Source organism: Poeciliopsis prolifica, unplaced genomic scaffold (genome assembly GCF_027474105.1).
Source record: "Poeciliopsis prolifica strain line A6 unplaced genomic scaffold, Auburn_PproV2 SCAFFOLD041, whole genome shotgun sequence".
Lineage (NCBI taxonomy): Eukaryota > Metazoa > Chordata > Actinopteri > Cyprinodontiformes > Poeciliidae > Poeciliopsis > Poeciliopsis prolifica.
Genome location: NW_026562416.1, coordinates 3,702,111 through 3,728,823, shown reverse-complemented (window position 1 = coordinate 3,728,823; position 26,713 = coordinate 3,702,111). Strand labels below are relative to the sequence as shown.

General features: G+C 37.3%; 1 protein-coding gene across 1 annotated transcript in view; it reads right to left on the bottom strand.

Moving 5' to 3' along the window:
* The window catches only part of dbpa (D site albumin promoter binding protein a), a 35,591-nt gene extending 9,090 nt beyond the window's left edge, over nt 1-26,501 (bottom strand). The window contains exons 1-3 of the mRNA XM_055055183.1: nt 25,395-26,501; nt 18,802-19,070; nt 16,365-16,566 (exon numbers count right to left, since the gene is read on the bottom strand). Coding sequence (XP_054911158.1) covers nt 16,365-16,566; nt 18,802-19,070; nt 25,395-25,590 — 667 coding nt within the window. The 5' untranslated portion in view covers nt 25,591-26,501. The remainder of the gene's footprint in view (nt 1-16,364; nt 16,567-18,801; nt 19,071-25,394) is intronic.
* Nucleotides 26,502-26,713: the final 212 nt, after the last annotated feature.

Sequence of the window (26,713 nt, the reverse complement as noted above, 5' to 3'; positions counted from 1 at the left end):
CTGATTCTTGTTCAATTTCTTACTTTTTACCCCTCATACTTACATTCATTTTACAAAGGTTTGAATGATAATTAGCTGCTCATGGAAGGTTTTCAATAAATTTTTTTAAAGAATGTGTGGGCGTTCTTTATGTAGCAGAGAAAAGTGGTGGTGTAAACTTTGAAACCGCAGCCTTTTTTGTGGAGAAAGATTCAATAATACGTCTTCTTTGCCGCATCATCACAGCTTACCAAAACCCTCTACACTAAACATTTGGGTGCATTTTGGGTCCATGTGACTTTTGTTTACAAGTCCTTGATTGATTATAAGTCTGCACTGAGAAGCCAACATATTCATAATAAGTCATTTTTACCAGTGAGTATATGGCAAAGAGACCAAGCAAAGCAGAAAAGAACAACTTTTAGACCTCCACTTAGCAAGTAGATGATAAAAGCCTACATGACTTTTTCAACCTTGTCCTCTATATGGTCTTAAATGTTGGTGCCTTTTTGCTGAACTTTTGAGAAGTTACCTTCAATAGTCAAGGGCAAACTCAAAAAAATGTCTTAAACTGAAATTTTTTCTGTTTCTAAAGCATGTTCATTTAATAAAAAAATTATCTCAGAGCACTATACCTGAATAATGTGCAATTTATATTCTGTCACAAAAGTTTGATCTAAATTATCTACAATGCTAACATACTCTGAAATACACTGATTTTTCAGTCTGGTGGTCACTACATGCAGCTCAGATGCATTACAGTAACAGATCAGTTCTAGTTCCCATGTACATCTTTGGCTTTTTGTGCCTTGGCTCTTAGGTGGGAAAAAGGGGGTCTTAGTTCTGGGTTGAACATCCCTGTTGACTCGCTTTGGTATTTTTGAACAACGCATGTTTTTAGTTCTTTGCAAAGCTACAAATGTCAAGTGAACATCTAACAAAAAGCTAGAATATTAGTAAAACATCTGTATCCTTTGATGCAAAATATTTAAAAATGCATTTGTACCAAAGTATAAGCTATTTTTTTGAACTCTTGCCTATTAACCATCAATAACGAAATATGAGGAATAGATGAATCTATACATTATTTGTTCCATCTGTGAATCCATCAGCCGAACTGCTGATGATTCTCTGGCAGCTGAAAAGGGCTGATCCTGGATAAGTCTGCCCAAAGCCTTGTCCTAATAAAAGCCATTTTGGGTGAAAAGTTGACACTGATCCAAGAACATGGCTTCTGCTGCTGCCGGGTAAACAGCCGCCTAACGCGGCCCCGTCTGGCTTCATTTCCTGTCTGAGAGCAGGAGGCATTTGGAGGAAGCAGCCGTTGATTCTCTCTGCTTGGATTAATTTAGCTGAGATTATATGTTTCTCTATTTCTGCACGCCAGGCTCTTATTCATTTATATTTCAGTGAGTAAATGATGTGCAACTAATATCGCCAATATCTTACAAATGGACCTATCAGAACATGTTATGATGTCAACAAGAAAACATAAACCTTTTCAAAGTCTCTGCCCATTTAATGATATAATCTTAAAGGTTTGACTTCTAATCATGCTTTAATCAAGTCCAGAATTCCAAGTTAAAATCCTTCATTCGTAAAACAGAAATACTGCAATGGGAACCATGTGACACTTTACAACAAAGTCTTCAGTCTCAGGCTTCTTCAGAACCTCTGCATTACAAATAGCTACAGGAGATCCTTCCTGCCCACAACTATCAACATCTATAATAACTGGAGAATTTTGAGAGTCGCAACATTTATTTTTCATTTTTGGGATCTGCAAAGTGTTTTAAAATTAAACTGAATTAAATATTGATGACAAGAAATTTTCCTTTGCTTCATTTTTAGGATTTTTTTTTTTTTTTTTTTTTGAGCTGTCATTTCACTCAGATGTTTGCCAACAACATGTGAAGACATCAGCTGCCGTGGGCGGAGACTCCCACAGCAGCAGAAAATAGAGGGCCTACGGTTTGAGAGTCAGGTGAGCAGCTCTTCCTCTTGACTAATCTCTTGTCAGATCCACTGAAAATCTCACGTGATCCACCTACATGAAAAGCTGAATGCAACAAACTCACAGCTGCAAAAAAAAGGCGTTTTGGCAGGAAGGTGATACAGAAATATGTTTAAAAGAAAAACACAATCAAAGCTCAAGAAAAATTTACAGACTAATTCTATGTTGTCCTAAAAAATCAGGTTGTCATTTTCTGAACCAGCTCTCTTATGCAATAAAAGGAAGCAAAGCTACTACAAGGAGAATGGTAATCATGCTAATTATACCAGGAGAAAGATAACAATTAACATGCAGAAATTACTGTAATTTAGCTAATGTTGTGTATTTTTTTTCACTGACTTTTCACCCTGAGAAAATTTTTATTGCTTAAAATTGTATTTACGATTACTGCACTGCACTCAATTTGTTCTTCCATAGACTCCCCGCTACAATTTATAACAATTATGAGTCACATAATAGGAGCAGCAAGTGAAAATGATATGTTTTTTATTGGTTAACATTACATAAAATAGGCCTGGCTTTTATTGTTTCCAGCAAAACATATTTTAGATGTTCTAATACTATCAACTAGGAAGAGTTTGGACTTTCAAACTTTTCCTCTCTGACTTATTTCTTCCGCATTATATGGGAATATTTCTGCTTTGTGGCCGATTCCAAATTCATGAGCAGCAAACACCAATTTCATCCAGTTCGATTTGAATGTCAACCACGATCCACTCTGATTTAACACAACATGGCTCAACGCAGTATAATGCAATGAAATAAGATGATACAGAGGAATGAGGCTCAAATCTGAAACAATGCACAGTACGAGAAATCTCTCAGGAAAGAAACGCGTTTCTGATTTTTGGTGAGTCAGCCATCAATATCCATACTCGCTTATCCGTGCAGGATTGCAGGACAGCTTGTGCCCACCTCCAGCAATCACTGGACAAGAAGTGGGATGCACCCTGTACAGGTTGGGAGTACATTCAAAAACCACCCAAATGCAAACCTACTTCCCCAATGAAGCCCATTTTGCAAAAGTAACTATTAACAATGTGAAGACGTACAGAAATGCAGAAATAATTTCATGCCAGTTGCTTTAGATAAAAGAGAAACTGGAAAGTAAACCGCAACTTTAAATGTTTTATTAATTTGAATTATTTTTCCCTCTGGGGGCATGTAAAGCTGAATGCAACAAATTCACAGATGCAAAAAAGGCATTTTGGCAGGAAGGTGATACAGAAATATGTTTAAGAGAAAAAGCACAATCAAAGCCGAAAAGAAAATTAAAGACTAATTATACGTTGTCCTAAAAAAATCAAGTTGTCATTTTCTGGACCAGCTCTTGTATGCAATAGAAAGGAAGAAAAGCTACTACAAAAAGAATGGTAATCATGCTAATTATACTAGGAGAAAAATAACAATTAACATGAAGAAATTACTGTAATTTAGCTATTTTTTTTTTTCACTGACTTTTCACCCTCGGCAAATTTTTATTGCTTAAAATTGTATTTACAATTACTGCACTGCACTCAATTTGTTCTTCAAAAGAGTCCCTGCTACAATTTATAGCAATTACAAGTCACATAATAGAAGCAAAAAGTGAAAATGTTGTTTTTTTAACTTTACTGCTCCTGGGCAGAAAGCCATATCACTCTTCTGAAGTAGAATTATAGCCATGTGTTCATATATCACCATCAATCAGTCAATATTTACATCTTTAAATGATAAACCCTAAAGAAAGTTTGGAACATGAAAAATTCACTCCTCCTCCGTTCTGTGCTGCTGACTATTGGTGATCCATCCAAAGATTTAAAACCAGGAAGTAACTACCGTATATCACTAGATGTCCTTTATGATATATAGAAATACAGTTAGTCAAGCAACATCTGGGCTAATGGACAAATTAAGCCATATCTGCAGCAATGGGAAGAAGGGAGAGAGCCAAGTGAGATCCTGTTAAAAATCTATAACAATGTAATCATTACCTGCAGTAGAAGCTGTGTTAATATCTTTATTTAGTATCACTAAAATTATTTCCCAAATGCTGAAGATAACAACTATTCTGAGTAGAGGTTCTTCTTTTTCTATCATCCTAAACATTTACAAAATGCAAATTCTGATGTTGTCTGTAGAACATTTAAACTACCATCCAGACTGAATATGATGGTGAATTTTCTAGGTTAATTTCTCTATTCTGAGGTGAAACAAAACAGGTCCAATTCAACATTATTTCAGATGGAAGATTGCTATCCTCTCTAATATGTAAATAGTGGCAGACTTCAGTGTAATGCAACAAAGACAATGGTTAAAAGAGTCACACTAGCATTTAAATAAACATTCTGGAAAAATATGAGTGGTTTTGAGATGATAAAGGTCCACTTTGGAACTCTGCCAGCTCAGACAAGCCATTAGCTTCAAATGAGTTCCAAATAAGTTATTAAATATTTATAAAAGATACTTATAAAAATTTACCTAACTATCCTGTTAAGCTCAGACTGTTCCACAGTCATTACACCCAGAGGCACAAACAGAACCACTTTGAACTCAGCGGAAAGTTGTACTTTCATTTTGGCGAGTAAATCCGGTGGGAGGCGCTTTTGTTATGTTGGTTGTGCCACAACATCAAACATACATTCTGTTATTAACACACATGATCATCTTTTATTTCTCACCTCTAAATATGATTGCTGGAACAGTTTCACATCAGATTCTTTGTTTAACCCAGCTCATTTTAAACCTGTCAGATAATTAAATTGATTTAACTATTGTTTTACAATAATATATTTCAATTTTATTGTAATTATTTTGTTGATTTGCCATATTCTGCAAGTAATTTTGGATCAAATATTTCTGTTGTGATATTTAAAAGCAACATGTTGGCAGCCGTTCAATCAAGCCGAGATGATTGAAACAGAAATTATGGAAACAATCAATTGGATATTTCATACTATATCTATGACAAAGGAATTACCAAAGTTTCTGTTTCAAACACATTATTAAATCAGAAACAATGAAGCAACTGGAAAAGATTTCAGTGCTCTTCATTAGTGGCAGCAACACAGTCCAGTGGTAGCAGGAATCTTTGCTATTCTAATTGTGGTTTGTGCAGTGGCTATAATAAAAGTCCTTCAGACACAGCTTTGGGCTTTGCAGTACTTTTAGAAACATTTACAACAGCATGAGTAATAATAGTCACAACAGACGTCAGCAGCTATAAGCAGATGAGGACTTTGAACAGCATTTTATTTCCTCTTTGTTTGTTTCTGTCATGGAAGATACGAAGACGAGCTGTGAACTCTGCCGGCAGCTGCTTTTTTTTTTTTTTTTCCATTTACAAGCTGGGAAGAGAACACGATGTGATATAAAGAGTGTTGCATGAACAGGGCTTTCCTCCCTGGAATGTAAACATTGAGGCAGGTCCCCTCTCCACCACCTCTTTATGCTTTCAATTTAAATTCTTCTGTCTTTGGCAACTACAACAGAGTGAGGGTCATACTAAGAAAGAAAGAAATATTACACGAGGAAGACAAATAATATTACAACTTCATTTGAGTAATATTTTATAATTTCTTTTTCTTCTTCTTAGTATGGTCCTAATTCTTCATCTTTGGCAACACCACAAGAGCCAGAGAGATGTCTTTATTGAAAACTTATTAGACATCAGAATCTTTCAGGTCAATACTGGTTTTCAGTTTTCTTTGAGGTCTGATTTGCCTCAGATTTTCCAGATACACATAAAGCAGTTTGAAGTTCGGTAGTAGTTGGGTTCAGCAGGAAATTATCTATGATTTCATCCTCACTTATGCATCAAAGCACATGTCCCAGATCATTATCTGATTATTATTACACTCACAAATATACAAAGTACTCAGAGTAGGTTGATTTGTTTTCAGTGAAATAGTTGGAGTTCATTGCTTTGAGACTCAGTCAAATTGTTCAATTTGACCTGCACATCACAGGGTGAGAATCAGAGTCTATTTCTATTAAAATATCAAATACTGAATTTCTAACATTTAATAATGCAGCATGTGTCCACTAGAAGACATACAAATAACATAATTTAAGATTTTTTTTAATTATTATGTAGCTCTGACTTAACTAGCTAATGTCAAATGTTCAAAAAATGGGAAAAAATGTGTCTCCTAACTTCACTGTGAGATTCTGAAAAAAGACAGAAGGTGCGTAAACACCGAGACAAGCCTGGACTCGCACACTTGAACAAACACACACAAGCACGTGCGTGTTCACATGAGTGTACAAAAACACCAGAACACCGACACACACCAGAAACAGCTGAGTCCAGGTGACACACCCCGGGAGTGTTGCACCCAGTGTCAATACACCGACTGCGTGTTATGTCACAGCATTATGGAGATCGGAGTGACCTCCCCCTCCTGTCATTGTCGTCTTTCCAAATCACCGCTGAAGCTCTGCCAGTGGTCAGATCAGATTATGACACACTGACTGGGCCTCTGAATGGATCAGATGACGGCGTGCAGATGCCACATGGCAGGTTTACCGTAACTATGAAATACTGTTGTTTACTGAAGCCAGCGTTCTTTTTTTCTCTCTCTCTCTCTGTTCACATTTGAGATAAAACGAGGATTTCAGCTTCGTTGTTCAGCAAATAGATACTGACAGGTTCTGACAAACATAATAGAGAGCACAAAAACATTTAGGACGGTCTGTTGAAAGGCTTAGATCTTCTTAAATCTCAGCTATTTACTTGTCACATAAATTTAAAACATTTGTAGACTCAAGGCTTGGCTTCCGCTTATTCCTTTTTTGGTAAATTATCAGTTTGATTTAGTAAATTTACTTAAATAAATCAAATAATATTAAGAGTGTGAAATAAAAGCATGCAGAAAAAAATAGGGTGTTTGAACACAATGGCCACTGTTATAAGGGAGTAAAATAATAATGTATTATTAAATTTTGATATATCAGAGATGCACTAAAAAATGGTCTAGTCCCTGGATTCTGCTGACATTTAGCCTTTTTGACTCCCACCAGTGAACTGATCAGAGAATCCCACCCGGTCACTATGAACATAGAATTATTTTGGAAAGACAATGTTACTTTGTACAAGCTTCTGAAAAGAAAAAAACAAAACAGGTGAATTTTCAAAGTTAACTATTTGCAGCCTCAGTTGAGTGTTTAAAAAGGCTTAAGAAAAAATGTTTTTAGGAGATGCTAAAAAAAATATTTTAAAGGAAACTCATTTCTACAAGTTAAAATATGTCAGTTGTCAATGCTATGGGGCCACCACTAGAAGTAGGCTTTTTCTTGACTTGCAGAATAGCATCTGCCTGCAAATATGGTCCAAGATTTCCTCAAAATATATTGCAAAAATATAGTCATTCTTATTATTGGTGTGTGTGCAAAACTTTTTGGCTAATATATTCTGAGTGCATAAACTTGCATTTTTTATCCGGATGTGATATGCAGCCAGTTGGACAGAGACCCACAGCAGCAGATGCTCACTCTGGACACACATGACATTCCTCAAACCCAGTCTCAGCTGTATGATCACCAACACAGCTGCAGATTTCATCATACTGGCTCTCTTTACCACCTCAGAATCTGATTCTGGTAGAAGAGAAAATGAATATAAAAGACAATATTATTATGGAGTCTATTGAAAATAATATCACTTAGCTGAATTTGGCTGCTTAAAGTACATAACTACACAGCATTTAGTTTAAAATATAGTGTTTATGGTCTACTTGTTACTCAGGATAAGTTGCCATGTCTTAAAAAAAAAATCACACTTGACACTCCAAACTACTTGTCTTAGTAGTTCATAAAAATGGTGACAAGAAATTGGCTACAGGATTAAACAAGCCTGTATCAAGAGTGAAAGCAGATTCCTTTTTAAAGTTTAAAATAATTCTTACTTAAAACAAGGCAAAATATGAATCCATGTTTATCATTTCACCACACAGTGATCATTTTGACACAGAAGGTAAAAAAAATGTTCCTAAGTCTTCTAGTGTAGTTTAACACAAACTACACACTAAGCACTTAGCAGGTATGCCAGGAAAAAAAAAACAAGACAAAAACATTTACCTCTATGCAAATGTTTGGAGTTTCCAGACTCACTGGAAATCTGAGCCAGGGTCAAATGAGGTCAAGGCAGAGCTTCTCAGCAACACAACAAACACTACTGGCATCTACTGAAGGCTCAAGTATGATTTTATGATGGAGGATCTGTGATGCTGTGAGTCTGTTTTTCCTTTTGGCACCACAGGAATGGAGTTTTAAAAACCTAACTCTGCAGGATAATGATCCAAAACATAATAAACAGAGACGCTAGAAACAAAATAAACTTTCTTTTATGGTCATCTAGAGACCTAAAGGTGATAAAAATCCTTTGGTAGTCTGAGAAAATCATGATTTTTACTACTAAAAGGGATTTTTAAAAAAGGCATGAACAGAAGTAGTGCCATGTGCCACAAGTAAGGGATTGTTTCCATATATTTGTTTTGATCATTTAGAAATGTGTAATTGAAAATGTTTTTATAAAATACCAAATTTAAACAAAAACCTCTTCAAAAAACATTTTTATGCCTGCATACATTTTACATAACAAAACAATGTGTTCTTATTTTGTTAGTGTTCACATTTGAAGGTAAAGACCTGCTTTGGAATATTTAATCAACATAAATTCTAAGAATTTTTGCATCTTTAGTTTAAAATTGTGGATTTTTTGGATGTAATAAGTAAAATTCATTTGGCAATCCGAATGACGTCACCGAATGCTTTCAGTAGGAGTTTATTTAGGCGTGTAATCTGTGCCACGAGGAAGCACATTGTGAAATGTGAAAAATGTTAAGAATTAGTGCCTGCACTTGTCTCCTGTTTCCTCCAGTGTTTGTTTACTCTGTAATCTCTACTGCTTCCTCCCTCTGTAAATCTCCCTCTGCTCTGCTCTCCGTTTCCTCCTCCTCCCCTCCCCTCCCTTCCACTCCGTCTCCTGCTCTTGTTCGCATGCTGCCTCTACAGCTTGGATGATCTCTGCAGCGGCACGTGATGTGGCGGCTGCACATGGCCCGGGCGTGTGAGAGACAGGGAGAGTGAGAGAGATTTCTGAACATGCAGAGTGAACTCTCTAAACCCCTCCTCTCTCTTTTTCTCTCTCTCTCTAGTTGTGCTCTGTTATAGAGTGCAGAGTCAGTGTCTCGTTTAACTCTACACTTTCCTGGATTAATCACAGCCTTGAATGTTAAATCACTGGTTGCCTAAGCTTTGCATTATCCTTTTAAAGAGACAAGCGTCCGGTTTAGTCGCTGTGCAACCAGCTCAGAATTTCATCCTTTCATCAGAGGAATTTTGAACTGCTATGTTTGCAGAAGAAAACTGCCATGTTTGCAGATTGACTGCTTTTACAGTTTCATCTCAGTTGTGGGTTTGAGCTGAAGCGGCTCCGTTAAAACCAGATTTATCTGTTATTGCTGTGTTGCTCCAAAGGTCAAGGATGGTCTAATCGGTGCTTAGGTCGGCTGTCTTTTGAAAGTGATAAGAATCACCTGTTTTGGAACTTTTCCAACACGCTTGAGAAAACAAATAAAATGCAAAGGATAAAATATATTTACATTTATTAAAAAATGCATAGTTAAGCCTGTTGCAATGAAACAGTTAACTGCATGATTGTTTTTCTCATGTCTCTCTTTTTACCAAAGATCCAATAACAATGAGGCTTCAGTTTTGGGTTTTTTTGGGGGAATATTTTACTATTCATCCAGTTCCAGTGTTAAATATCTGTTAGAAATTAAAGTTTATTGAGCTATGAGCAGAAATACATGCATTATCATATTATATTACTTGAAAATGCTCTGGAAATAACAATATTATCATTTATCGCAATAACTTCTGGGACAATTTATCATTCAGCAAAATTTGCTATTGTGACATGCCTAAGCATAAATTGATCTCAAAAATTAATTATTTATAAATGTACAACAGTACTTTTTGTAGGAAATATTTTGGAAATGTGAAAAAGCAAGATTTCTCTGCTTATAATTATTATTATCTACTTAGTCCTATTTCCTGATTTTCACACAAAGATGAACCAGTCTTTGAACAGATTGCATTCTTGTACAAAATGTGTCAAATCCTGGAATCTTTGCCTAACCAAACCCAAAGCCATCATCGGATTATTACAGATGATGTGACCCTAACACAATTACTATTCACAACATGTCCCCTTTATGTTCAACAAACAACAATGTAATGATGTATATCAAACTAAAACAACTTAAACTGTTTCTGCAATCAAGAAAAACATCAAATTACAAAAAGAAAACAGCAAAACAAAAAAAGAGAAAGTAAGGCCATTGCATATAAATTTTCAGAAACTTTCCCTGCAGGAAATGTTAATATTAATTATCACCAAGTGAACAAGGATCAGCACTGCATTTGGATGCCTGCCAGGAAGAAGCCACAACTATTCAAAAATAATGTTGCAGCCTGTTTGCAGTCAGGAAATGATTTAGCTTAAATATGACCAAAAAAAAACCAAATGCCTTCCTGTTAAATAGCAGCAAAACAGAATTGAAATAGTTTGATCATTTACATTTTAGCTTTAACTGGTTCAAGGCTACACCAGGCAACAGCAGAATTCAGTCTGAAGCTGTGATGCAGAAAGCACATAAACATGGAGCAACACATTGTATTTGTTTTTCAGTACAACATAATGTGTTGGCTTTGCATAAATTTTCAAAAAGAAACAGAAAACAGGACTTAATGGTAGCATGAACGGCCTTCATTTTGGGCTTTTAGGTCGTTCTCTCGTTAAAAACAAGTTTAAACAAACCTAAACTATTTTCACACTTTGCAGATCTGAATACAAACATCTTCATGGCTAAATCACTCAATAATAAGGAAAATATTCTGCTTTACTTTTGAATACTGAAAAAGATAATGATGCAAAAATATTATTTACTATTTATATCATTGACATGCATATCAGCTGAACAGGAAGACCTAGTTTATAACATCTCAAACGTGACAGGCCTGTTTGTGATTCTAGGACCATACGGAGCATTTCAGCATAAATTTTCTATCTGTTCATCCACCTCTGCCTTTATTGTCAGTCTCCACACGTCTGTTTCTCCACCGGATTCCCACGGAATTTGGAGAACAGATCAGCCTCAAGCAAAAGAACAACTGATCAGATGTGGGGGGGTTTTTCACTTTACCATATTTTTCCTGTCTGTTTTCATATCGTACTTCACCTGAAAGACAGTCAGATGTGATGAGCTGACAGCAAGACAAGATTTCAGATTCTACGGTTATTCCAAGAAATGTCATCTTCTCTGATCCTTGGTATCTATGTCGTAACATTTGCTCATTCTTAAAGAACGCCTTTGTAACAGCAAAGGGAAAATCTGAGCGGCACATGTTTTCACGTTTCACAAGTAATGAGTTCATGCAATGGCTCTAGGGAACATTAAGATAGCAATCTGTTTGCAATTTACTTTTTTTTTCTCTTTCTTTTGGACTGAATGAGATGACCTGGACGCACTGAAGTAATGAGTTTTGATAAATGTTTGGAATCTATATTTTTCTTCAATAAAAAAGTTCAAGAAAAACTTTTTTAGTTGCAATGAATAGAAACTTGCTACAGGTCAATTTCAAGATCAAAATAAGGATTCTTATTGTCTCAGAGAATGCTGTTTCACTCTATGATGCAGACTTAAGTGTCTGCCAATAAATAGAGCTTGTCACTCATTATAAGTACATTTTAAATGCAAAAAGAGACAGAAAATCATCTTTACTTATTTCAAATCCAAAAACAGGCATGGGTGTCAATTGCAAAAATGTGTACTTTAAAAAGCTTTTTGCACATTCTGTTACATTAACAGATTTTTTTAAGTATATTCTTGCCTGAAACATGGATAAAAACTAATGTAGATGTTAGTTTTTTTGTATGCTCAAATTAGGTGTTTACATACAGTGTAATCATTAATTACACTGTAAAAGCAGTTGAGTTCACTTTCCTTTTGGAGCTTTAGACAGAACTATCTAATTAGAACTATTTAATTGTTAATTTGAGAAATAATTTGTGGTTGTTTATCATTTAATCCATTCTGAACACCAGCATCACAGAAACAAACGTGTTTGAAAGTTATCACAGATTTCTAACCATTAAAAACTTCTACCTGACTGCAAATGATGCAAAGGCTTGCAGACGGTGACAAAAAGCATGTGATGGAGTTGAAACTTAAGGAACAGTAAACCAGATGCTAGTGTACATATATATGAAGGTATAGGTAAATTTTGACCTGTGTGCTTTAGAAAAAATCTAGTGCATCCCATGTTTGTTTTGAAAATCTTGCTGTTTAATCATTACCATCTGAAAAACTGGTTCAAATGTATTATTAAAGCCTGAAACCCATCAGACAATAATAAAAAAATGTTTTTTGCTTTGCACAAACCAAAAATCAGCAGCAGATTAATTCATATTCATTTCTTAAAAGTGTATGACATCCCATGTATTTTACCAGCCTCTCTTTGTGCTATTGAATGAATCACCAGGGGAAAATGTATGAAAATGCCCAGCATAGCAAGAGACCTTCAACGCCTCGCACTGTTTCTCAACAGCCAAAGGTTTTGGAATAAAAAACCAATACTTTCAGTTTTACCTAAAGTCCAACCAAATTTTATTCCTTTATGGACCACTTTAGTCTACTGCTGTAAGAAACTTTGATTGTCTCATTTAGCATTTAGCTAATTTAGAATCTACTTAGATTTTTATGTGTGGTTTATAAGTTTATTAAAATAAGTACTAGATTTCTGGTTAAAATCATGTTTTGTGATTGTTTTTAGTGCTTTCTTTTTTGATGAAATGCACTTCTAAGAAGTATTTCAGCCTAGGAAAATGTATTTATTGTATCTGAAAGGATAGTTCATACCTTTAGAAAAATCCCCATTAAAAAGGACAGGCACCTTCATCATTCTCAAACTCCTCTAAACCTATGAAACTTTTGCCTGACTCTAATTTTTTTATGTTTACATGGAAGACAAAACTTTCACTATCAATTAACCCCAACATGATGTGACTATTTGTCGTTCAGTTTACTTTCTTTCAACAGAGACCTCGGGTGATTATTCATGTTTTGCAGCAGATGAAAACTATCACCAGGTTGCTTTGCAAAACCACAGCTGCATCCATGTTTTTATGCTTCGCCTCCCTCTGAGCTGTTCTCCGTTTCTGCTGAGGACAAATTAAAATCAAAGTAAAACATGTGCATGTGGATGAGATTATTATTTCCAGCCTATTTTCCATCAGTCTCTCTGGTTAACTCTCTCTCCCGGTTTTCTCTCGCTCTCTCTGCAGCTCTGTAGTAACACTTCAGCTCCACAACGACCGGAGGGATTTCTGGCTGGATGCATCAAGCTCAACCCAGTCACGTGTTTATAATTCAGAATAAAGAGCACACACGCACACACACCAGGATGAATGTGTGTTTCCATTAAAGCTAAAATAGCAGCATGCAAATGCCAAAACAAAGACAAACAAAGGTGCTCTCGAATGCACAAAGTTCTGCACACAAAACTGAACCCATTTCTAAAAAGTATGCATTTACACAAACACACACTGACACACTATGTTCAAAGACACACAATCACTGGAGGCACATTTGAATTGCAGCAGTGGTATTCTCTCTGTAGCAGCCTCGCCAGCCTGACTGAACCTCTGCTGCTTTCCCTCTTGCTTCTCTCTCTGTATCTCATTTCATCAAAAGAATATTTTTTTACAGATCTCTGCAGCTTATTTCTATTGTTTACGACTTGGAATAAAAATCCGAGCACAAGGTCCCTGGAAGAATTCTCAGAAACAGATCCTGCAGGGCTCCAGATCTGTTTTTTTTCCCTTATTTTTCTTTGCACCAAGACTTTCATTCTACAAATTCAAAGCTGTTTATTCTCTAACAAATTTTAAAGTAGCACAAAGGAAACTGTGCAACGAGCACCCTTTTAACTGACAAGGTCAGGCAGGTTTTTTTTTTTTTTTTCACATCATAGCAACAGGACAAGCAGAAGATGAAAGGGGCAGATTCGAAACTTGCACGGTTTATTGCATTTTTGAAGATCCTGTATTTTGCATTGAAGCTGGGCATTTTGGGAAATCCAAGCAAGCAGAGGAAGGCTGACAGGTTCATAGATCCTGAGTGGCCTACTTAAAACCACAGGAGGAACTGTTTGTTTTGTTGGACATCTTTGGATTTTATCAACCTCTGAGGTGATTTACAGATGAAACATTTTACTCCAACTTTTATTTTGTCCGATAATCACTGAAATGTAGGAAAACTGTTCTGAATTTGCCTCAGTTATCTGAATCTCCCTCAATTATAACATAATTATATCCATACCTATGAATACCTAATGACTAACTCATTTCTATTACCTCTTTTTGCTTTCAGTGTTTGTTTGGTTCCCCAGTGAACAGCTTTAATATTTTATTAACTGTTTTATTTCTCAGTATCTGAATCTGTGTCTTTAAGAGCCATCAAACTCAAATTCTTACTCAAATACTTAGTATAAGAGAGGATCTGGTTAGCAGAAGAAACTTGTAAACCAAAAAAAATAAATCTTTCATAAAATTACAAATCTTATATTAGCGTTTTCGCGACAGACTGGCGACCTGTCCAGGGTGTACCCCGCCTCTCACCCAAACATTAATATCTCAAGCTGCATTTTCTTTCTGGACTTTTCCAACCTGATTAATATATTTCTGTTCAATCTCCTTGCTGATGATTCAGTTTAGCACTGAGGAAACAGCTTTGGTTTGGGTTTGTACCAGAAGTTGATAAACTCACAAATGTGTACAGTTGTGTTTTAACAGCTTCATAAACAATTATGCTATTTTTATCCATTTATGAGCACTGGTTTATGTTTGTTTGAACAATTAATGGCAAGTACGCTGGTCCAGGTTCTTTCCAAATCCAACTTGATCCATGAAGATCATTTCAAGCCTCCTAACTTAATGTTTCGTGGACCACATCATGGTCTCAACCCCACAGTTTGGGAAACCATTCTTAACAAGCTCACCACATTCACAAAGTTTTGTTCTCAATTACTGGTTGAGGCAGAGATTTGAGAAGCTAGCTAAGTGCAGTTATTTCTCATGTTATCAGACAAAACAGTAATTAAATATACAATAAAATATCAAACATTTTAAATTAAGAAAATAAATGGAGGATTAAAAGGAAAGTCTGTGTAAGCAATGGAAATATAAAACAATTTAGAGAATTGGGAAATGAATTAAGTCTGAAAAGATGAACATTTATCCTTGCTCTGTTCTTTGAACTTAACTTGAGTTTGAAATGAAATTCCATGCCTTTTCATAATTTTCCAGGTGGTGTAAGATCCCTGGAATGTGTCAAAGCAATTCTCATACGGCGCTCTAAGAGATTTGGTTTCCCTCAGTTTCTGTTCAACTGTTTTTAAACATTTGTCTCCTCATTCCATCTTCCTTCTTCAACATTTATATACATCCGGGGAAATTTAAGAAAGAGCTGTGGCTATCTGTCATTTACAAATCATCACAGGAAAAGGGATAGCGATCATCTTTCGGTCTCCCAGGAATGAACAAAAGCCAGGATCATCGGCTTTGTGAAGAAGAACTTTGTGGATTGAATTAGTAAAACTGGAAACTATTGTGAACTCCTCTTAGCCAAAAGAAATTAATAGAAAAGAGAGAGGAAGAGCTGGTTTCTGGTATCTCTGGTTCACATCAAACTCTGTGCAGATGTACCAATAAATCAGAGTATTATAAAAGATGAAAACAGTCTTTTGAAGGGAGGGTCAGAGACCACAGCCATTTATCATTCAGAGCCATAATTAGAGTAAATCATTGTCTGGTTACTGTTCAAGCCATCAGACTGCTGAATTTACATTAGTTAATGTGATGTTTGTACAAATTAGTCCTCATTAGTGTCCCAGATAACATCACAGGCTCCAATGAACAAATAGACAGGAATGAAAATGTACAACAATGGTTCCAACAGTCCAAATGGCATTAAAAAGGGCACAAATCAGGTCAAATTGCAGGGAACAGCAATAAGTTCTGCAAGTCACCCCCTAAATTATATGTTTATCTATATCTATCTATATATATATATATATATATATATATATATATATATATATATATATATATATATATATATATATATATATATATATATATATGTTTTTTTGGTTTAAACTTTCCTTAATTTTTCTTCAAACAACGAGAAAACCCAATTATTGAACATTTATCTATGAAGCATTCAAAAGACCAGGTCTAGACAAACAAAAAGTGGTTCAGATATTCAGAGATTATTGAACCAAATCACTGAACACTTCTGGAGTTAGGAAATTCACCATCGCTCACCATTTAGTAACTCTGGACCTCCCATCATGCCTTGTTGCTGTTGAGGTGGCGGCAGCGGCGCCGGTGGCTGAACGGTCTCCAATCCGAGGAGCGAGGAGGAGGAAGATGAAGAGGACATTGAGGAGGAGGAGGAGGAGGAGCAAGGTGGAGGAGATGTGGGAGGACACTGGGAGCTTTGGTTCGGCACTGCAGACTGGGAGCTCTGGGAAGATTTGAAAAAGGAAGAGTTCAGAAAAAAATTTTTTCCTAAAAACACAACAAATAGTTATAAATTGCACTTGAGATCACTGGAAACCAGAAGAAACTCCAAACAGTGAGAACATTGGAGGGAGCTCCCTCCAATGTTCTCACTGTTTGGAGTTTAATTTATTCTGGTTCCAGTAACACTGAAATGAACCTACCTAACAGAACAGCTTTAATAAAGTTTGTATGTCAAGTTATCAGCCAATAGCTCGGTGGGAATCATTTTGTTTTTGACTGCCAAAAGCACTGTGTTATCTTAAGTATTTATGAGAAATGCAATAAAATCAATGAGACCAAACAGTGAAGCAAAAAAAAAAATGTTGAAATAAAAGCAACCAATGTTCAAATATACACAATAAAAGAATGACAGGAAGCCTGGAAAACTTTTCTTAAATGATATAGGAAGAAACCAGGAATGATTTAAGACTTTTACTCTGGATAAGAATAGCTATACTTGCATCTGATCCTGTTATGACACGTTGTGACTTAGGGAAACACTTTGCAGATTTGACAGATAAGTGAGAAGATCTGACACTGCAGAGGATGTCGGCTGTGAACAGCTGCTCTGCCTCCATGTGATGAGGAAAGCTGTGGCTGCGTGAGGGAAACATTAGCCTTTGTAACGTCATTATTCATTCCACTCAGAATTTGAACCTGCAGTGCATTAGATTTGATAGAAGTGTCACTGTCACACCGCAGGAATTCGGCGCACCATTTCCAACCCATCACATCAAACCAAACACTGAGCAGCGAACATTAGAAGCTGGTTTGTTGGAATAAAGCGAGAGAAGAGTGGTAGCTGCTCCGCTGGATGCAGATGAAGCAGCAGAACACTTCAAACTGTGAAAATCAGAGTAAAGACTCCATAGAAATCTTCAGATCAGTTTCATGTCTGATCTGTCCTACACAGATCTGGTCATCCAGTGAGAATCCAAACTATCATCATGATTACTGAATTAAAAAAAAAAGAATTATTTCTCTTTTTGATCAAGTTTTCTGACTTCTCATGAAGATTATGCATAATTTTTCAAGATCATCCATGTTGTCTGCCCTCTCATCATTATTTTGCGGAAATCAGTTTCTACTGTGACTTTAAATATGTTTTTTCTTGTATTTTTCTTCGTCTAAAAGGCAAATTATGTAGCTCATGATTGATTTGTAAAAGCAAGAAAAGGCGGCAAATAATTCAAGTGGGCAAATAATTTTATAGGCACTTATGATTTTCGGCAGAACGATAAACTAACACCACCATGGAGGGTTAATTTAGTGTCTTCTGAACCATTTTTGTTATGATTTAGCCACATGTTTTGGATCATAATCCTGCTGAAAGAATCAATAAAATCCCATTTTCAGTTTTCTGGCAGAGGATGGCAGAGTTTCATTTAAAATGTCCTGGTAATTCAAAGAGTTGACTCTTTGAATTCGGTTGTAGAGGGTCGGTTGTAGAGCATTACAGTTCACCTCCCATTTTGTTACCAAAAAGCTCCATATCAATCTAATCTGACTATCATGCATGCTTCCAGTAGTAGCAGAAAACTTTACACATTCCCACTTGTGAAGAAATTGCTTTTCCCAGACCTCACTCCCACACAACCAATTGGCATGAAGAGTGTGGTTGCTATGTAGATCTGCTGACTCTTTTCTGCAATTGTTTTAGTGAGGTTTAGAGATCAACACACATAGATCTTACTTGAATTACATGTTCTCTTGTCTTTCCTATTATGAGACGTTACTAACAGAAACAAGCCTCGTCATCGTTGCCATATGTATGCCACAAAGAAACAGAAAAGTCATGGATTACATATAGAATGTTCTATGTTGGAAAAAGTAAGATAGGAATTACATAAACTGCTTCAGTAACTCTTTTTATAAAATAAATTTATACACACACACAAAAATATTTTTCCCTTTAAATATAAACACTCAAACTAAAGATCTGCTTTTTCTGTGAAATAATCATGTTTTTCCTAAATAAAGATTTCTTTCAAGTTTCCTTTGCTTTTATGTATTTTAATTTCAAAAAGCAACACCAACATGTAGTGATTGAGCAGTATGGTGCGGTAAGGGTTGGTTATACTGGCTGCTTTTACAATAGGAACAGACAAAACAACCTACCAACCCACCATACTGCTCAGTGCAAATGAGTCAGTAGTTCGGACACACCTTCAGTGGCTTCCATGTGTCATAATCCTACCTGGGAGGGTATTTGGGCGCTGGTTGAGCTGGGCCCGTTACTGTGCATGCCCATCCCATTCTCAGTCAAGAACTCCTCCAGATCCATGTACTGCAGCTGGAAGAGGCCTCCGTCGCATGGAAGGGTCCTTTCCCACAGAAGTGGCCCCAGGAAGGCCGACTGGGAGTTAGGTCGCAGCGGACCGGATCCTGGGGTTCCTCCCGTCCCTCCGGGGCCTCCGTTGTTGATGCCCAGCGAGTCTTCATCAGAGTCCTGCGGCTTGTCTTTGTCTGGAGGAAGAGAAGGAAGGACATTTCAGAAAACCGTCCAATGAAACTGATTGTGTTTGACAAGTAAAGGTCAGAAAATGATCCATTCTCTGAGTTGCACTGCTGGAATTTATTTGGTCAAATAAAATCTCAAAATCAGTTCTATTTGTCTATTCAAACAAGGTGAGATAAGTTGGAACTATTACGTTGGAAAAATGGAAACGTAGCACTTAGACACTGAATACATTTAACAGGGACTCTAATTACAAAGGCAAAGGCCTGATTATCTCCTCCACTGAGATCTAATTAGGTTGTTCCTCTTAAACTGCCCTCTAACCACGATGTGCAATGATTTATTGATGTTTCTATTAAACACTAAACAAAGGCCTGTCAAACAGTGCAGTAAAATGTCATTTCATTTCACAACTTCATCTTCCCCTCAATAGAACAGCTGCAGAGTCGCAATAAGAATGCTTTACAATCCCAGATAAAAGATGATAATAGCAGCATTTTGCAAAGGAGAAAACAAAACACTCAACAGGTTTGATCTTTAGTGGGCAGAACACATCGATGACACATTACCTCACACAGCCAAGCCTTTCAGTCGCTGATTAAATCTACTCTACGCTCAACAACAACAAAAAAAAAATCATCATACCAAGATTTTGCTCTTCTAGCTCATTTTCTTCAGTGCATTTTCTGGTTTTATGTCAGATTCAAATAAGAAACCTAGTCAGAGTTGTTCAAACAGGTTGGTAGCAGTATTGCCTTGCAACTAGCATGTTCCTAGCATCTTTCTGCATGTAGTTCACATGTTCCTCATGTGCATGCATTGGTTTTCTCCAGGTACTGCGGCTTCCTTCCACAATCCAAAAACATAAATGTTATGTTTATCGTGCCTTAGATATCTGTGTGTGTGTGTGTGTGTGTGTGTGTGTGTGTGTGTGTGTGTGTGTGTGTGTGTGTGTGTTGTGTGTGTGTGTGTGTGTGTGTGTGTGTGTGTGTGTGTGTGTGTGTGTGTGTGCGCATGAGGGGATGTTTGTGTATCTCTGTGTTGTTCTCATTCTAGTGCACTGTCCATGGTCCTGAAACATTATGTATTATATGCAATATATGAATTTAAATGACACAAATACTGTCAAGATACTAAATATTCTTGTGAAAGAACTCTGAAAATCTGCTGCTGAGAGTTTAAACCGAACTGAAACATGATTCCACACACTTTCAAACAACTAGGTTATGGTGCCGTTTTTCTTTCTTTTTCTCTTTATTTTTCTTCCAAAATCAATAGTTCAGGATAAATGTAAAAATATATGTGGAAAAGATTACGAGGTTATGAATTTTTTTATTATGATCTCATTTTTTTCCACAGCTAATGTGCTACACTAAGACAAGAAAGTATAACACTTCTACAAGCAGCTGAGAAATTTGTTTCCACTTGTTTTTTCCTATCCTTTTTTTACTCGTTTTTTTTTCCTTGCTCCCCAGAACCACTTAGCTGTAATCATTAAAAGGCATCTAAAAATAAAGTTGACCAGCCTCAAACTTTGACCCCGCAGAGAGGCAGCGAGACCAATGGAAAGGCATACGCAGGCTTGCCGCATCAATAAACCATCACCACAAAAAAGGAAATCCTTCACATTACACATGGAAGGCAAGGAAAATGAGTCAGTAAATAAACACTTGGAGCAATGATGTCATACAATGGTTCTCTGTTAGTGTTCCTCTAAAGAATGGCAATGTCACTTCTGTATGCAAACAAATGGAACACAAAATTAGAAAGGTGATGAAATACTGAAAGAGCATATTTAGAAAGGATGAAGGGGATAGAAAATGGAGCAGGATAGAATGACTGTGGAAGAGTCTCTCAGCAGCCAAGAACTGAAGAGCTTTAACACGTGAGTGAATACAGCTGGAAAACAGCTGCGGAGGGACGGAGAGACGGGGAGGAGAGGACAGAGGCCACTGTGTTCATTCTAATCTCTCCACAGCAGCATCTTTACCACCTGCCTGGCAGCTTTCTCAGAATTCTTCTGAATTATTCCACAGAGTGAAGAGAAACACCAGGAGGGGAAATAAAAACATGTCACCAATGGCAGGATAACTAACTGTCACAAGAAAAGGAAGAAAGGATTTTTAGCTTTTGTTTAAGTGATCACTTTTGAGATTGGTCTGTTGTTTGTTTTGATTCCATATCTCTACCAACTGATTGAGAAATTTTTAGTTTCTTGATATTTTGCTTCTAAGAAATGTGACTTTATTGTGTACTGATGGTGTTATTTAACATGCAATTCATGGCATTTTCCAGTATTTCTATTCTAGTTTCCAGTGCAAATATCTTCATGCACTTAAATTAAAACAAGGCTAACTTGCAAATAACTTTTCAGCTTGTTTTAAGTAAGAAATTTCTTATAATTGATGAAAAAGTACTAATTTCACTGGCAGACTATTTTTCCTATAAAATGGGGAAAATATTCTGTTTTAGCAAAATAATGTTACTTAAACTAGTACTAGTAAACCTGAGATATGGTACTGCATAAAAACATGAGTAGGTAAGTAGTTTCCAAAATGCTCAATGTTAAGTTGCAAACTATCTGGGTTAAGTGTCTGCTATGGAGGTGTACTTAATAAAATGGCCAGTGAGAGTAAGTTTCAGAGGGCGCTTTAAAAGGTCATCAGAGTGCCTTAAGGAATGATCAAAACAATCAAATGAACTCTGAAAGCTTGAACTGAGGACAAACAGAAACAGCAGGCTGGTTTAATGCTTTTGCACAGTGCTGTAATTGAAGGCAAAAAAGCCTGTATGTCATCACGATCAAAGATGTGTTTAACTATTTATATGAAGAAGGTATTTATAGAAGCAGATGTCTTCAGAGGAACTCTGCAGGGTGTTTTTTTTCTTTAACTCCTGGTCGCAGGTGCAGAATGATAATCTAAAAGTTACTCAGAGGCACCTGCTGGGCCTGCTGCACTTCTTCACTCTACTAACTTGAGCAGAAATACTTTCTACACTTTCAATAAATTAGAGGCAGCAATTAAAGTGCACAATTAGAATGGTGTCTTTAAAATGTTTAAAATCCCCAGAAAGGATTCACACCTCGTTTTGTGGAACTCCAAGCAGTTAAATAATGAGAACATGAAGAGGAAAGTTCAAATTTTTGGTTGTCTTGAATAGCATCAGTGTGTTTAATTTATTGTTTTCCATTAGGCTTCATCACTTTATAAAGCAGCTTGTTGTTTGCAGAAGAAGCTGGAACACTTTGTAATTTGAAATATTTAAGACGCAGCACTGCAGCTGTGCTACAGCAGTAGGAAGTCTGGGACATTTTAATAGTTTAATGGGTGTAAAAACAAAATTAGGCATTCAGTGCTTGCTGTTATACCGTACCCCTGTAACAAACAGCAGCATAAACCTAATAAAATAAGAGAATAACCCAAAACCAACTGTACAGAAAGTTATCAAAGATCATCTCTATAAGGTAGATGCAGCACTTCAGTAACATTACCATCTACCTCCATCTACGTCAGCTACAGACAGCAAGTAGGTGGTAGGAATACATGTAAAGTGGCACCTTTAATTTAAGCTATAGTGACACTTTGAATTAATGTGGACAAGTCATTAAAGTGCACCAGGGCTTAAACTGAATGTAATACAGCAGAAATAATGGGCAAAAGACTGGAAAGATGGATGATTTGAATAAATCTAAGTAAGACATTCAAGAAAAAAAAAGAAGTGAGAAAACAAGAAAGACAGAAGAGATGAATGACTTTGGAGAAGGAGCCACAGTGAGGAGACTGAAAAGAGGAAAACAAACCCTGAGAACATGTAAATGAGCAGAGGGAATCTTTGGGAGTGAAAAACAGAGGGATCAGGCGAGAAGAGAGCAAGACAGAGGAAAAAACTCAAAGACGTGTGAGAGAGAGGGAGAGAAATGTGTGAGATGGAGTGGGTGTTTGCGAAGGCGTCAAACAAAGCTAGCCAGGGGGAGGAGGGGTAAAAACACAGCAGAAGAGTCCACTATAAACAGAGGAAGGGGAAGGGCAACAAGATCCAGAGGCAAACTGGAAAAAGAAAAGGCTTCCTTGGTTTGCCCCTGAATGCATCACCTATCAGCAGAGAATGCAGCACACTCTGACAGCGAGGGTAGTGGGAGCCTTTCAGATGCTTTCTGGCTCCTCGGAGAGCCTGTCAGCTGTGCTCACCATCATCATCCTCCTCCTCATGCACAGAGGGGAAAAAAAATCAAGAGGAAAGAGCGGCAGCTGCACCAACAAACCACCAGGGGTCGCCAAATTGTGCTGGCCAACATTTCTTTTGTTTTCCTACATCTGTATGTGTTCACTTTTCACTACTCTACTCTTAGTGAGGGGTTGATTTGCAGGATGCCACTAGTCCAAAGACGACCGGTTTTGTGAGACAACTTTTGTTGTTTTAAAAGATTGTTGAGATGTTTGCAAAAGAAGAGTTATCAGCTAGTGGATCAATGTAAACTTTATAAGCCACCATATCAGGTGTGTGTGTGCATGTGCAGCTAAGACATCTCTACAGTCGGAGAGAAAGAAGAGCCAGCCTGGTTAATATTTTGTCAGCTGGTCCATGGGAAACAATTCAATTCCTCTCACTAACCTCTTTCTAAACAGTCAGGAGAATCAGACTCAACAGAAACAACCACTCTTTTTTTTTTCCCTTCATTCTCATCCAGATCAGTGCATTTCACAACCAAATGCAAAACAAAAGTCTCTAAAAAATCCAGCAGGCCTGCAGACAGAGGGCTGCAGGGAAACCAGTGTGCATGTGAGTGTGTTGAGTAAGCAGCTCCTCTGTATTTTACAATCACACATACCCACACAGTCACATGCACACACACATGCATACACCCATGAATAATCCCACAGAATATTCCTTTGAGAGACTCTAATGATTAATGCTTGTTTGCATTTTAGATCAGGACTCAACCAGGTAATTATTTTCCAAAGAAGAATGGCAAAAGTTAAATGTCAAAATCCAAAACTTGTTTTTATAATATTTGCCTCGATTTAAAAAGTAGAGAATTAGGAGAGTGGACTTTAAATTAGTCAAATAAAACATGAGAAAATGCAAAACCATTTCTTACTGCTCTTTACAAATCTCCAGGCTTTCCACAGGAGAGTAAAATGTACACTCTAAAACTGAATTTGTTGAAGTTTTTACCACCAGTTAAATTATTTCCATTTTTATATAACGTGTTAGCTTGCAAGTACAATTTTGAATTGCGATTTAACTCCAAAGACAATAACTGGTGTTCAAAGAAAAAAATTAAGACAAGGTTTAACCCCATAAACATTGAATTTTTGGCAAAATGAAACAGGAAGTGCTTGTTTTGAAGAGAGGAAAATCATTGTGGTAGAGGTGTGAGCTTAACAGTGAGAGTAAAGTGTTAGAGGTCAACTAAGTCTATTTTGTTCTGAAACAACCAAAAGTTATTAATAATAAATCTCAGATTATTATGAAGCAATAATAGGTACATTGGGGAATGTCTCTGACTAATAAATCAAATGCACCGTTAATTGCGGTCTTTGGCTTCAGTTCTATTTGAAAACTGCTGTTTAATGTATTAAGAAACAATGTGGAGAACGGTTATATACTGTGCATAATGTCTCTAAAACATGTCTTTCATCTACTACAGTGAGTCAGAGGGGACAAAGCATATCATTTATCCAAATAATTTAAGTTACCTGCTTATTTTCTCCTGATCACAGTAGAGAGTCTATTCATGAGACTCTAGTTCCTGATATCTGGCTAATTTAGCAACAGCATGGCTGCTGAAATCACACTTGCAAGCAAACCCTGCTCTTTAAAATAAATGACACATATTATCAGAAGTTGTCAGAAAAAAAGGCTTACATGTTTAATAGGATACATTTAAATGTCTCAGTGGTAGACTGTGTTCTACCATTTCTTTTGAATATGGGAGGTCAGACCAGCTGGGCGAAATTATCTTAACGAGTTTAGTTTAACGAGTAAACTTGGTTATAATTTGATAAGATGGGTTTTTTTTTAGAAGTTAAATATTCAGAATTAAGAAATATTAATTTAAATAGTCACATATAAATAAAACAAGTGCAAATTATCGCAACTGTTTTTGTTAGATTTTATCACGCTTGCTTTGGATCCATGTAATGCATCATATAAACACCTCATATCACATCCAAGCATCACTGACAGGTGTTTGAGAACTTTTTGTTCTGGTTTCCTGCTCATTTCTGTGTGCTTTCCCAGCTCTGGCTCCCTGGTTGAGGTGTTTCCCTTTAATACGTTCCAGGCTTTTAGGAACCCCTCCTCTGCTCTCACGTGCACCCACTCACCCTTCATCTCGCAGCAGTCCTTGGTGACCCTCTGGTCGGCTTTTATTGGCAGCTGGAGTAGAGACTTCAGGTTGGTCATGGAGGTCAGGTGTCCGCCTTGGGGGCCACTTCCAGCCGGGTTGCTGGCCCCAAACTGCGGGCTGGTGGCCCCTGCAGGGAGATCCGGCGGCAGGAGCTGCGTGAGAGGCCTTGACATAACTTCTAGGGAAAAGAAGGAAGAGGAAGAGGACGAGGGGGTAGGTGGAGGGAGGTGGAGCGGAGCAACCTGCAGAGTTGGAGCTCAAGATCAAAATAATCCACACAGAGATTGTAGTTAACGCGCGCGCCGTAAAAAAGGTGCGCAGACAGGTGAGGCGTGCGTGAGATCTACTCTTGAAATCCCGCTTTCTCCTCTCTGCCCATGTAAAATGTGCAAAAAGAAATGAAAATGTAAAAACTGAGGGTGGTGGTGGTGGGGGGTGGGGGTCTATCTCCAAAATGGCAGCATGCTGAGCAGGTTTAATTCATCCCTCTGGAGTTGCTGTCACCGCGTTCCTCTCGAAACAAACACCGCCGCACTTCTGAACGATTCACCCAAGTCCTCTTCGAGCTTGTGGAAATAAAACCGGTCCAGCTCGGCTGTTCGCTTCACAGAATCCCTAAAAATTTCCCTCCAGATGGAAGCAACAAACAGTGACAGTAATGATAAAAGCAGAAAAGAAGGCGGCTGACTGTAGTCCCGTGCACTAAGCGAAGAAAGGTGATTAGAATCAGCAGAATATGAAGAATTGGCGGTGGGAAGTCTCCGAGGCGGAATAATCCAGCAAATCTGAGGTGAAATGATCGAAATGATCCGATGATAGAAATAAAGAGAAATAAAGAGATTCCCCCCGAAAGAAAAAAATAATAAAATCCAGTAGTGGAGAGAGCCAGCTTGATGATGGCTCTTATTTTCCCCTCTCTCTCGCGCGCTCCCTCCCTCTCTCACCTTCACACGCACACACACACTCGTGCATTTTTTCCTCGGTTTTCGCTTTTCTCCCTCCGCCTGTCAGCTGGAACCAACACGGGCCGCTCGCGTCACGTCACAGCTCACGGGGGAAAGGCGCCCGGAGGCGTGGATCGTTTGCATACGTTGGCCACGCCCACACCGCCAAAACAACATCCTCCGACGTACTTAAAATCTACCCTTGTGCATTCACGTACACGGATAAGGTGGTAAATAGGAGTTTTTTTCTGCCAGAATTTTTTGTTGTTATTGTTGTTTTCATTTACATTTAAAGAATATTTACTTATTCTATCTTTTAAATCGCTTTGCACATTTTCACATGTTGGACTTT